The sequence below is a fragment of the Citrus sinensis genome, chromosome 1 (assembly GCF_022201045.2).
Source record: "Citrus sinensis cultivar Valencia sweet orange chromosome 1, DVS_A1.0, whole genome shotgun sequence".
Taxonomy (NCBI): Eukaryota; Viridiplantae; Streptophyta; class Magnoliopsida; order Sapindales; family Rutaceae; genus Citrus; species Citrus sinensis.
Window position 1 is genome coordinate 20,379,864 of NC_068556.1, and position 14,496 is coordinate 20,394,359.

Genomic DNA, 14,496 nt, shown 5'->3' on the forward strand with positions numbered 1-14,496 from the left:
GCATCAATAATCTATAAATAAGCTCTGTTATACGTATTTCATTTAACTAACAATTATGAGTTTAAGACATTGAGAGTTCTTAGAAAGTTCTTTGTCTCGGAGACTCTTTAATTATATGTGATTTTTAGTTTAATAAGAAATCCCTTAGAATTATTTCTATAGGAACCAATAGATTTAAATCATTGTTTTTAGTCTGATGTAGTAAAGCATGTCTATTTAATTAATAATTTTTTTAAAAAAAAATAAAATGCGGCGCTTTTTAGTTAATTTTGAAAGTGTAATTTATAATTAATGGTAAACAAGCCTCATAATAAATCACTATAATATTGAAACCATCTTAAAATCTTAATAATATGAGTAATAACAGTTTTATCAAATATACAGGTATGTTTGCGACTGCTTACTTCCACTTAGGGGCATGTTCGGTACTGATCAAAGAGAGAATTTGAAGCAATTTAATAGAGAGATAGAGATAGATAATGAAAATGATCAAAAAGGAAGGAGAAAACGGAATCTTTCAGCGGCAGTATGATACATTCGCATGAGTAATAGTGGAGCACGAGCACTACACACAGTCAATCAATGACTCATTGCGATGGTACGATCACTCTACTGGACCAACGTTAGAGCCATGACACATCAGTCATTACTCGTGTTGTGTAATTTTGTATTCATTTGTGATTTTGTGAAAAATGCTGAGATGTATACGGGAATAGGACCACTCCAATCAATCCCAATTAAATAGACCTTTGCCTCCGCATAATTCTAAAAGAATGAGAGCTACTAATGCTGTGTTGGAGAGTTCGAAGCGTTTCATGTTTGATGTTACGTGAACTAAGTCATATGTATGTGAATTTTTTTTTCTTCTACCAATAATATGTAGGGAAAACCTATGGTGTAACTGTGGTACCGTGTCACAGTTGTATCCAGCCGTTGGATGTTAGTAGACCCCACCTATTTAAGTTCATTCAACAGCTGGATGTAACTGTGGCACGGTATCACAGTTGCACCGTAGCCGGACCCTAATATGTATATTATATAAAAAGTTATTAGACTTTATAAAAAAATCCTACAAAGAACGGGGATCTGGCTATGATGCAATGGTGGTACGGTACCACTATTGTATCCGGCCGTTAAATCTACTTGAATGGATGAATCTATTAAGATTCAACAGCTGAATGTGCAGTATAGTTTTCTCCCAAAGAACGTTGATGATTCCAAAAACGCCACAAAAGTATAAGCTAAAAAGCCTCAATCAAATCATCAAAAGGATCGGATACCCAAGTCACCCTCTTCAACTAGATAGTAAACAAAAAGTAAGAACTGAGTGAAAGGTCTCTCCAGATGCTGAATAATGGCTACAGACGGTTGAAAGTTATTGATATTTATAATTAAAAATATATATATATATCAACTTAGATTAGTACCACATATTTTCGTCCTTAATAAATAATATAAATGTTTCATCCACATTGGTGTCAGACAAATTTACCTCCACTAAATTAGTGATTGAGGGCTCTTCCATTTGTAAAAGCAACGATTTGGTTGTGTGGCACCTGTCGATAAAGATTAATAAATTTTCTTTTTTAATTCACCTTATGAATTTATAAACGAGTGGACATTCTAACAAGTCTTAAAAATCTTCATGAAACCCCACTTTCAATTAACCTTGATTTAATACCAAAAATACCCTTACCGACATTTGTTTTTCACTCCTAAAAACACAAAATGAAATCTTACTTCTCTACTATCTACACAAAATAAGTTTTCTGGCTAGTAATTCTGATTTAAAATAAAAATATTTAAGCTTTAGTTTTAAAGCAGTCTTTAAATATGAGAATAATTAATTTAAAAAAATATATATGAGAATAATGAGTCCATGAGGAATACAAAAGAAATCAAGATTATTTCAAAAGAATATTAGATAAATCACAATGAGGAGTAAAAAAAAAAATGACATGATGATATATTGAAAGAGTTTACAGAGAAAATAAATAATTGAGAATGCTTCGCAATAGAAATTATGTAAAGAAAGGGGTGTTGTGAGGATAATAAAGAAGTGTTAATAGCATTCCTCTTCATATGGTAGCGCGTATTATTTGATTTGATCAGTTCAGATTTTGGAAGCCCAAAAATATAGAAACATTCTTATTGGGCTCTACTGAAGACTAATGTAGGTTAAGTGTATCTCCTAACACTCCTTCAAACACCCTATAAAACACTTTTTTTTTTTACAATTTAAGATATTTTTTCCAAATCACCTTCAACGCGCTCTAAAAAAAATAGATTATTAACGTTAGATAATAAGTTTATTGAAATTATTATGTGGGTGGCAATTGAAACTGAAATAGAAATTTCATAAGTCATATAAGAAAATTTATTCAATTTGAAATAGTTTGCATAAAGAGTGATTGTTAAGTTCTTTTTAAAGAGAGAAAATCAAGATCTTTTACTGAGTTTTATTATATAAAAAAAAAAGAAATTGAAAGGTTTCAAACAACGCTCTTAGTAACATCATAAGTATTCACATCTATATATATATATAAAGTTGGGACTACAAGAGGTGATGTGGCATCACCATTTCTCATCATTTCATATTCTCTATTATCTAATAAATTAGTTGAAATTAAAAAATATTTACATTACAAAATATTAAAATATAAAATAATTATTATATTATAAATGATTACATGTCTTTTCCTCTTTCTATTTAAATTCAATAATATGTAACCATTAATAATAATTAATTATAAGTTTTGAAACATTTATTTATTTTATTATGCCAACAATTAAATTTTAGTGGCTTAAAATACATCAATTAATTAATATAGGAAGGAAGGTTCCTTCATCTTCCCTCAACAATGCCATTAGAGCCTAATTTTAATGTCATAGTCCCATATTTAATTATTCAATCTTTTGTTTAGTGCCTTTTGGCTTCTTCAAACTCCATAAACATTAAATATTTAAGATTTGTGGCATCATTATTTCTCATCTTTTTTTATTCTCTATTATCTAATATATTGATTGAGATTAAAAAATAATTATATTACAAAACATTAAAAATATATATCTATCTATCTATATATCTATCTATCTATCTATATATATATATAAAGTTCGAACTACAAGATGTGATGTGGCATCACCATTTCTCATCATTTCATATTCTCTATTGTCTAATAAATTGGTTGAAATTAAAAAATAATTACTTTACAAAATATTAAAAATAAAAAATAATTATTAGATTATAAAGATTACATGTCTCTTCCTCTTTCTATTTAAATTCAATAATATATAATCATTAATAATAATTAATTATAAATCTTGAAACATTTATTTATTTTATTATGCCAACAATTAAACTTTAGTGGCTTAAATATATCAATTAATTAATATCAGAAGGAATGTTCCTTCATCTTCCCTCAACAATGCCATTAGGGTCTAATTTTAATGCTATAATTTCATATTTAATTATGCAACCTTTTGTTTAGTGCCTTTTGGCTTCTTCAAACTCTATAAATATTAAGTAGTTAAGATTTTTCGCATTATTATTTCTCATCTTTTTTTATATTCTCTATTATCTAATATATTGGTTGAGATTAAAAAATGATTACATTACAAAATATTAAAAATAGAAAATAATTAATAGATTACAAAAGATTACATGTCTCTTCCTCTTTCTATTTAAATTCAACAATATGTAACCATTAATAATAAATTAATTATAAGTTTTGAAACATTCATTTATTTTATTAAGCCAACAACTAAACTTTAGTGGTTTAAAATATATCAACTAATTAATATAGGAAGGAATGTTTCTTCATCTTCCCTCACCAATGCCACTAGGACATAATTTTAATGTCATAATCCCATATTTAATTATGCAACCTTTTATTTAGTGTCTTTTGGCTTCTTCAAACTCTATAAATATTAAGCATTTAAGATTTGTTATGTTTGGGTTTTTTTTATTTATTTAACCAACATTCTCTTTAGAAATATTCTTGTGTTTTTATTTTTTGACTTATTTAAATTTTTAGTTTTGTGTGCTTCATGGAGTACTATTTTCTTCATGAGTTAAACAATGATAAAGATAGTTGGATGATAAGGGTTAGACTTTGTAAGATGTGGGAGTCTGTTAATACAAAAAAAAAATGGAGAGTTGATTAGTGTGAACATAATTTTTATTGATGAAAAGGTAGTGTACACTTAACTATACACATTAATATATATTTTTAATGTTAACAAAAAAATAATTAACTTTCATAAATAACATTAGTTTTATAAGGCTGCGTCATCTTTAAAAAAAAAAATTCATATTTTTTATCAGTTTCATTAAGTGCAAAGTAATAAAAAAGATAAGACTAAATTTTTTTTTAAAGCCGCACGAAGTGCGGTTCTATTTCCTAGTTTATATTATAAGATTCAATCCAAACTAAAGTAGAGGTCACACAAACATACTTCTTAAGTTGGGAAATTTTATAGAGAGACAATGTTAAGATCGTCAAAGAGAGAAAATCAAGATCTAGTGGAATTTTCTGAAAAATGAATGTGTAAGGTTATTTCTGTAATTAAGGTAGAAAAGGGGTTTTATAGGACTTTTTCACGGGTGGAAATATCATCTCTCTTGTAAGTTTGACTAGAACGGGCTTATGGCCTACTTTCTTTTGTCGTGAAGCCCAAAAACCAATAAGTTTGGAAGCCCAATAACAAACAACGCCCAGTTGCCCATGGCAGTTTCGACTTTTAAGTTGGAATATCTGACACTCTTGAAAATTTCTCTTAAAGCTCTTCGAGGCATTTTGCAAGTTAGCCTTAATTAAAATTACATAAGAGAACACAAATGTATCTAATTAAACCTACATTTTAAAAACAAGTAATTTTCTCGCTATAAACTCTCCAACCTTATGACTTTTAGATCAAATCTCTGAACTTATTTAACAAAATTATTGTAAAATTCAGTATTGTTAAGAGGTCATAAGATATGATTTAGTTGAATAAATTATGTAAAATTCCATATTGTGTGATGCTAATACTTACTACTTTCTTTTTCTTAATATCTATCGCCAAAAAAAAAATGAAAAAAAGAAAGGGCATCTAAAAGGTTGAAAAAATAGAATAATTTGTGGGGTTTCCATTTGCAGTATCACCTAGTTTAATTTGTAGAACCTAGTAAATTAAGAGAGAAAAAATTATGCGAGGTTTGAAATTACTAATTGTGTTTTTCTTTTAATTGTATTATATACGATACAATCAAAGTTCAATACAACTAAAGTCAATCAAAATATATAATTAACGTAATATATCAAAGTTTAATACAACTGAAATCCAACGAAGCCCAACAAAATAATAAACTCCTACGGTCACCTAAAAAACTTGAAATCTCTAACTTAAAGTTAACAAGAGGAGATGCCGACCAACCCAACCAATGTTTTATTTGCCTAATTATGTTATGTTTGAAATAAAAAAAATGTGGATCTCATTCCTTATAATAAACAAAATTCTGTACATAAAAAAATAACTTTGAGAGCGTTTTAAGTTCTAAAGCAGCTCTGTTTTGGCTTTTAACTCATATGCTTATTATTATTATTTACACCCTGCATAATTACTACCATAATATGGTTCTGATTCGTCTTGCCAAAACCTGAGAGGATGATGATGCGTCATCTGAAATGTCAGAAACCGAGTCATCACTCTTGCTCAAAGCATGCACAATATCAACCATACTTGGCCTTTTCGAAGGATCTTTATGCAGACACGCAATGGCAATTCCCATTGCTCTCATCACACCCTCCATCGAGATTGAATCCTGCAAAAGAATCTCATCTATCCATTCCTTCACTCTCTTCACTTTCCTCCCTTCATTTCCCTCCAGTATCCCTTCAACTTTTGCCCACAACACCTTCCCCTCTGCCCATATCAGCTCAAGCAACAGCACCCCAAAAGAGAACACGTCCATTATTTGTGTTAGACAGAAAATCAAGATCAAGTTCAAGTGGGATTTTTTGAAAAATAAATGTGTAAGGTTATTTCTGTAATCAACTAGAAAAGAGGTGTTATAAGAGTTTTTGAGGGGTGGAAATAGCATCTCTCTTGTAAGTTTGACTGTAACGGGCTTATGGCCTACTATTTTTTTGTTTTGTCGTGAGGCTTAAAGACCCAGTAAGTTTGGAAGCCCGAGAATAAAAATACCCATTACAGTTTCGACTTCTGAGTTTGAGTATCCAACACTCCTAGAAAATTCTCTTAAAACTCTTCTAGACATTTTACAATTTAGCCTCAATTAAAATTTACATAAAAGAACACAAGTATATCTAATTAAACCCACATGTTAAATGCAAGTAATTTTCTAAACTTTCCAACCTTTTGATTTTTATATCAAATCTCTTAACTTATTTAATAAAATTATGTAAAATTCCCTATTGTTAAGAGGTCATAACATATGATTTAGTTGAATAAATTATGGATTTAACAACTACTTTGTGTGATGCTAATACTCTTTTTTTTTCTTCAATATCTACAGCGAAAAAATAAAAATAAAAATAAAGGCTACCGAAGAGGCTAAAATAAGTAAAATAATTTGTAGGTTTCCATTCGTGGGTGTCAACTAGTTTAATTCGTAAAATCTCTTGCATTGAGAAAAAATATCTAAGATTTGAAATTAATAATTGTTAAGAATTGTAAAATATAGGTTTAGGACGAACTTTTTCAAGTTCAGGCCCAAGCCTATTAAAGGAAAAGTATAAGGCCGAGCATGGGCCGAGCCCATTACAGGGCTAGGCTGACTTTCGCTTATTTTTCAATTTTTTAAAATTATTGTAAATTTGAAATGAATTAATAATTAAGTTGTTATAAATCAATAATGAATTAAAGAAAATGAATATTTTAAAATAAAATAATAAATAAAGAAAATGAAGTAAATAAAAGTTTAGATATTTAATTTTTTTAATTCTAAATTCTCTAATTCAAGTACCATCTTAATTACTTAATACTTAAAAGAGAGTTTAATATTATAATTTTAGGTTTTTTTTATTCATTATTGATATATAAATTAAAGATTTAGGCTTTCTTTTTTATTTTTTCATTATTTTTTATTTTTAAATTAGTTTTCTAACTTATAATTTATTGTTTTAAATAAAAAATTTGGGTGTAGCCTGAGTTTTTTTTTTTTTTTTTTTCCCTTAAACCCTTATCCAGACCCTTTATATGGAGGTCCGAGCTAAAGCCAGTATGAATAGGTGGGCCAGCCTCAGTTTTTTTACCGTCCCTACTAATTGTGCTGTATTTTTTAATCTATTATATGCAATAGAATAAAGTTTAACACAATTGAAGCTTATTGAAATATATAATCAGCACAATATATCAAAGTTCAATACAACTGAACCCTCGGTGAAGCCCTGTATAATAATAAATTCCTACAACCACCGAGGAAACTTGAAATCTCCAACATAAAGTTAAGGACAGGATATGACACCAACCCAATCAAAGTTTTATTGGTCTGATTGTGCTACGTTTGAAATAAAACAAAAAACAAAAAGGGTGTTTCGTTCGTCGTGATAAACAAATGAAAATCTTACACATTAAAAATAACTCTGAGAGCGTTTTAAGTTCTAGAACAGCCCTGTTTTGGCTTTTAACCCGTATGCTTATTATTATTTACACCCTGCATAATTACTACCATAATATGATTCTGATTCATCTTGCCGAAACCTGAGAGGATGATAATGCATCATCTGAAATGTCGGAAAGCAAGTCATCACTCTTGCTCAAAGCATACACAATATCGACCATACTTGGCCTTTTCGAAGGATCTTTGTGCAGACACGCAATGGCAATTCCCATTGCACTCATCACACTCTCCATTGAGATTGAATCCTTCAAAAGAATCTCATCCATCCATTCCTTCACTCTCTTTACTTTCCTCTCTTCATTTCCCTCCAGTATCCCTTCAACTTTTGCCCACAAAAGCTTCCCCTCTTCATCAATTGCTTCCTTGCCAGATATCAGCTCAAGCAACACCACCCCAAAAGAGAACACATCCATTTTCGTCGATACTACCCCATCTGCTAAGTACTCTGGAGCAATGTAGCCTTGAGTTCCAACAATGTGCATTGTTATGGCATTGCAGCCAGATTTTGCTAATCCAAAGTTGGCAATTTTGGCTCTCATGTTTGAGTCTAAGAGAATGTTACTGCTTTTGATGTCTTTGTGTACCACTCTAGGCCTAGTGTGCTCATGTATGTATTGCAAGCCATTTGCAACATCAATGGCAATCCTTAATCTTGTTTTCCAATTTAGATTCTCGTTCTTGTTTTCATGTAACCATGAATGGAGAGAGCCATTTTCAATGTACTCGTAGATCAGATAGCAATTTGCATCTTCAGGGTCTATGCAGAAACCTTCTAGCTTCACCAGATTGCCGTGATTTACCTTCAAAGGAATGATCATGATTTAGTAATTAGTAATAACTAGCTTGCCACAATAATATTATCAATGGTGATACAAACAAGCCTAGTTATATTGGTATTATACTATTATACAATTGTGTTAATTTGATTTGTCTTCTTTGATATCTAGCTAGGTCCAAGTCTTCTGCAACTGCAACCCAAGGCAGGAAAAGGTTTATTTATTTTATAAATAAATGAAGCAATTGTGTAAAATGGTTTCAATTTGTCACTCTTTTTATAAGATTCCTTTAATACTATACACCGCTTGATTCTGACTTACATACGACAACTGCAAACACTATTCACCTTAATTAAGCAATTTAATTAATGGTTAATCAACAGCTTTATTAGAAGGGAGAGAGGGATAAAATATTTGGCATTTGCTATAATTAGCACATTAGAAATCAATTGCGGCTCATTCACTATTTTAATAACATGGGCAACCAAACCCTTATTTAAAACCTTAAACCTAATACTTAGACAGGTCATTTCACCTAACCTCTACCTTATTAAAATTATTTTTTTGAAAAAAAAAATCAATATTAGCCACTAATTAAGCAATTTTAAAACTGGGGTTATTCTAGTGGTGTCCTTATCTCTGTTGGATCACAGCCCTAAAATTCTCTTATTTTTTCGCGTATGCCCATGTTTTCAGGATTATATTTAATGACTACATGACCTAATGGCATTAACTAAAATTCTTTTAGAAAGCTATGTGCTTCTCTTCTAGGAATCAAGTTCAAAGATTTATTGGACTAAAATGAGGAACTTAACAGCAATAAAGGCTTATGTGGAATGACCATATTTTTACCTTTTGTAATATCTTCAACTCCTCACAGGCATTCCATTTCATCATCTTGATGGCATAGACCTCTCCATGAATGTTTCCTTTGTAAACAGACCCTTGAATCAAGCAACCCTCACTGAAGTTATCGGTGGCTTCTCTCAGTTCTTCAATCTTGAAAATTCTGTACTTGTCCAAGCAATCTGAAACATCTGCCATGAAGTTCACTTCCATGTCCTTCAAGTCCCTCCCTCCTTTGTTAAATTGCAGCTTCTGCTTCTGCTCATCGATCTCTCTCTCTCTCTTTTTCTTCAACAGAGCCTCTCTGTAAATCCACATCCCGGCAACCAAAACCAACGAGGCCCCACAAATTCCCAACCCAATTGACAAACCTATAATGACTCCTTTTCTTTCAGTCTTTCGAGAAGGTGTTTCAGCAGATGGAGGGGTCGAAGGAGCAACAGCAGGCTGTTTTAGTTCTGGAAGCCGAGCGACGGGGACAAATAGGGTATCAAATGGCCGAATGTTATTGCCATTAACGTCAATTATAGCCTGTGTTTCAATTCCAAACCTTGAAGCAACCGATGACAAGTTTTCAGAAGGCTGCAGAACATAAGAGACAAGATAATTCACTCTGTTTCGCAACTGAGTCTGATTAGGACACTTGCAAAAGACCGGAAAGATAATAACATCACCGACTTCAAGTTTGGTAGGGACAAAAGTAGGGTTCACAACCTCAACAGACTGATAGGTTGTGAGATTCTGGTACTTGTTAGTGGATACAAGGTAAAAGGTGTCACCAGACTTGATCGTGTATGAGAGGTTGGCAAAAGAGATGGTGTAAGAAGCGTTTAAAGTATTGCAAGAGCATGTTATGGGGACAAAGAGAGGCTGGTTTTGGATGAGAGGAGATGATGGGGAGGATATATTGCTGGGTTCTGATATCATGAGGCGGCTCACTGAGAAAAGATCAGCTATGGAAGCCAGGTCAAGGAAGTCAGGGGCCGAGGCTCGGTAGAAAGCATAGGTTTGGCATGGATAGGTGGTCTGGTTGGCCGAGCAGGTGTAGCCTGTGGTGTTTGGTTGGGCTTGTGATTGATGATAGCTGAAGAGAAAGAAGAAGAAGAAGAACAGAAGAGAGAAGGAAAGGCACTGGGATTTGTTTCTCATGTTGGTTTTAGCCTTCTACTTTCAGGGCAGATCTGTACAATATTTAAGAACGGAAAATGAAATTGAACACTGTCTCTAGTCAATGTCGTAGGCAAGACGCGTCTCCGTTTCAATCTTGACTTCTCTAATTCATTGGATTTGGGTCCCACCACCTGATTGACCTCAACTGTTATTAGTCCACTTGATTGAAGAACGCACAAAGCCACACCAGCTCCTGGTTTTATAATTTCTTATCGACATTTTGATATTCACCACTAGCAAGCTTCACTATTATGATTGTTGGATAATTGGATACGATCCTTTTTCTAATACTGTCACCCATAAGTAACTTCAGTTTCATACATATGCACATCGATAAGTATCAAGCAAACAGATAACATAAACAGACTATACGGAGGTGAGCTTAAAGATGATATGAGCCTGGTGAAATTCCTGCTATCTATGGAAATTATAACGACTTTTCTAACACTCATGTTGATTACAGAGGCAAGCAAGAAGGGAAGGCGCTTTTGAATTGTGACTTGTCGTGTGGGAAATTACACCAAAAAGATATAGATATTTTTTTCACAACAAAGACAGTTCAAACTTCATTAACTACCTCACGTCATACAGCACTCACATTAAAGAACCAAGCTTGGTTAATGAACGGTTCTGTATGAACTTAAATTTTGTATTACATGGTCAAGGGGTCACAATTTATGCAAACAAGAATTAAGAATATCAAACAATGATGTCACTATGCAGTGACTTTTTTTTTCTCTTTTTTAAAAGGTAAGGGGGTGGGTAAGTCGAAATATATTTTTTACCCTCCTTACAAGCTCCAAGGATCGAACCCAGGTTCTAGTTGCAGTGACTTGTATGCCTTTATCCTGTGGAAATGATGTCAGTTTCAAAATATCTATTCAAAATGACAATTTGCATGCGCAGCAAGAGGAATCAACACCTGATATTAGTCTGTAACTTGTTTGTTTTATTTAAGCAGAATTCCTATTGACCTTCCTGGATGACTTCCAAAATGACACGGAATGAATTGGAATATTGACCCATCTCACACCATCAATGACGATAATGATGATATGGCTAGCACAGATTTTGAAAAGTTCAAAAATATAAATATGTTACAAGTAATGATATACGATCACCACTGGTGGAAGCCGATGGTGAACGCACAAATATGGTGACCTTCTCACCAAATAATTAAAAGCAAATTAAAACATCTAATTCTAAGATAAACACCAGAAATCTGCTAGTGTCACTATCATATCAAGAGGTTACGCACTTGGTTATATAGGGATGTATACAAAGAAGAAAAGGTTATCTACAAAAGCGTACACAACAGAAAAATCAAAATAAGAGAAAATATGGACTACACCTTTTATCCTAATGTTGCATACAAGTAACAACTACAATTCTCTTTTTGGTCTGAAGAGATCATCTCTTTGTTAGTTCATATCTCTCTGCACGGTGAAGTCCCAGAGGTGTCCGTATTTCTCATTAAATTCCCAGATGCTCATGGTATTATAGTCGTTGATTAACTTGTCTCGGGCTCCTCTTTCCATATTGTATATCTCGGGCTCAAAGTTATGGGGTTTGTCAGGTTTATCTAACTCGATTACGGTAAATATCGTAACAAAAACAGCTGCTCCAATGAACAAGTACTCCCCCTAATTAAAGGAACAAAGTGAAAGCAGCTTCTTAATCAAAGGTGAACTACACAAAACCGTAACGCATAATGCCTACTTCCAATTCTCAAAATTATCAACAGTAGTAGACTCAACAATGAATTGAAGTTACCGGAACATTGAAGTACATCGCTGTAGCAACTGCAGGCAGGAAGAGCCATCCAATAAACCCTGAACAGTAACAAAAGAGAATCAATTCTGTAACTTAAGAGTCCCATGCGATCTATCAAAGTTCTGAAAGAATTATTGATACCTTGAAAACCCGTAGGGCATTCCACTGCCTTAATATCATCCGCAATTGCTCCCCAAAACGATCCTATATACAACAAGGTGTACATGCGACAATTGTAATTCATTTTTTTCACTCTATGAAAGATTTAACACTATGTATAACCCCAGTGAAAAAGCAAAACAAGCAAATTTATATTCCGAATTGCAATCCTATATCAAATTAGAGACCTGTTACTACACCGCCTTCATGGTATGTATGTGCACCATCATACTCCCCATATAAAAAATCTTCCTGTACACAAACACAAAAGCTTTAATTTCTATTTTTATTTAAGAAAATTAAAAGTGATTAGCATGTATTGAGAAATTGTGATGATACGTACAGGGTCAACGCCGTTTGTGGCCCAACGATCTTTGGGATCCTCATTGAGATCGGGTTCAATCAACGCCAGCTTCCCCCCGGCATTCAACTTTGTAACTGACCCACTTCTACTGCTTGACTTTCCGAACAATTTTACGTGAACAGAAGCCGAGTCTTGCGTATTGGAAAGCTTAGCATTGATTTCGGATTGCTTAGGACTGATTCTGGGTACTGAATTGGGTGAGAGAACTGAGAGTGATGAAGAAGAAACTGCCATCTTTCTATCTTGTTCCTGTCTTGGCTCGGTGTTTTTCAGCCTTTAAAATGCCCGCCCTGGCCCCAACGGTAGGATAAACCGTAAGTAACTGCTTCTGTTAAGACGTTCCAACGTCCAATAAGATTTCGCTACGTGTCTCGTGAATTGCATTGGGCCGCTTGTTTATCTTTTCTTCACGCCCTGTAAAAGATGGCGCCCGATTTTGCTCATGGTTATGGATCTCATTTAGTAGGACTTTTATTTTCGTCCTTTCCTTTGGACAAGTAAAAGTAGAAGAGAAATAAGAGGAATTATTTAATTGAAAGTTTATTAAAAGTATTCTCTTATCAAATCTTAAAATAATTTGGAAAGAAAATAAATCTTGAAATTAAAGATATAAATCATATGTTACCTACTCGCATATTTTTAGCATTGGGATATATAATTGAGCTAGAGTCACAAAACTCACAATAGATTTTGATTACAACGTCAAAATGTTTACAATTTTTTTGAGCTATAGATTTATAAAACATATTTTTTTTTAAAAAAAAGCAACAAATATCAATTCTACTTTCTCTGTACTCCCTCCCTCTTTTTTTTTTGAATTATTTTTCCTACACTTTTCTCCAATTGGTATAATTTTATAAATAGTACTTATTCAAGTAGAGATTTTATAAGTTGAATTTTTGTTAAAAAGATTTAGTTGTTTCATTGTCAATGAGGATTTTTATTAAACATTTCAAAATTATTTTAACAAATAAGTGTTTTAAAATTATGTTATGAAAAAACAAAGAAGATTGCAAAATCAATCGTACTTTAGACAAATTAAACTATTTAAAAATATTTTATAACCCTTATTACTATAAAGTTATAAATTTATATTTTTACTAGTAGGAAAAAAATATCTTATATAATCTCCAAAAACTCTACTTAAAATAGAATCAAACAACATCAAAACTTTTGAAAAGCACTTTCAAGAATTTTTTTTCTCTTAAATTAGAAATTTGTTGGGATTATCTACACTGGTGGGGAAGATATTTACTCAAATCCATGGCCTTTATTATTATTTTTTTTTTGGGTAAGAATTTAACAATAGATTAAAGTTAATTGGCGAGCTTCTAGGATAAAATAAATGCAATGGTCATAAATGTTGTTGACCATTGCATAAGTCATATAAAATATACACTTAAAATATGGATGATTATATTTTCTCATTCTTTTGAAAGAATATTTTTATTGTATTTTTTGTTGATGCAAAAATTTGATCACCCTTGGTCCGATTAGATCGTGACACCAATGCTTGTATCGACAATGGAGAAGAGGTTGCACTCCACCTGCTTAAGCGATTGCCTGAGCTCTTAGGACCCAAATCACTCTTTCTCTTCTTTCTAAGCCTGCGTTCACATAAACAAATTAGAGATGTCGGTGGTTTTACCGGCGTAAACTCTCTAATACTTAAGTCAGCACAAGGTGTTTACGGAAAAACTGTATGATTCAAATTGTGCCAATTAATTACAATATTCTCAAAACAAAATGTATCGAGGGTTTGTATGTGATAATGTCTGGTG

At 32.3% G+C, this 14,496-nt stretch overlaps 3 protein-coding genes across 3 annotated transcripts; all 3 read right to left on the minus strand.

Annotated features, from left to right (window-relative positions):
• Positions 1–5,605: 5,605 nt before the first annotated feature.
• LOC107178420 (probable receptor-like serine/threonine-protein kinase At4g34500) lies at positions 5,606–5,956 on the minus strand. Its single transcript, XM_015533613.2, has one exon. It carries the CDS (start codon positions 5,954–5,956, stop codon positions 5,606–5,608), a length of 351 nt encoding a protein of 116 aa, XP_015389099.2.
• A 1,509-nt stretch (positions 5,957–7,465) lies between these two features.
• LOC102611253 (serine/threonine receptor-like kinase NFP) lies at positions 7,466–10,642 on the minus strand. The gene is made up of 2 exons (XM_006489433.4): positions 9,256–10,642; positions 7,466–8,427 (listed from the first exon to the last, which is right to left on the minus strand). The coding sequence occupies exons 1-2, from the start codon at positions 10,396–10,398 to the stop codon at positions 7,693–7,695; spliced, it is 1,878 nt and encodes a 625-aa protein (XP_006489496.2). The 5' UTR covers positions 10,399–10,642; the 3' UTR covers positions 7,466–7,692.
• A 987-nt stretch (positions 10,643–11,629) lies between these two features.
• LOC102610949 (hypothetical protein) lies at positions 11,630–13,008 on the minus strand. Its single transcript, XM_006489432.4, has 5 exons — positions 12,695–13,008; positions 12,540–12,603; positions 12,334–12,396; positions 12,193–12,251; positions 11,630–12,062 (listed from the first exon to the last, which is right to left on the minus strand). The coding sequence occupies exons 1-5, from the start codon at positions 12,947–12,949 to the stop codon at positions 11,841–11,843; spliced, it is 663 nt and encodes a 220-aa protein (XP_006489495.1). The 5' UTR covers positions 12,950–13,008; the 3' UTR covers positions 11,630–11,840.
• Between the last annotated feature and the right edge of the window lie 1,488 nt (positions 13,009–14,496).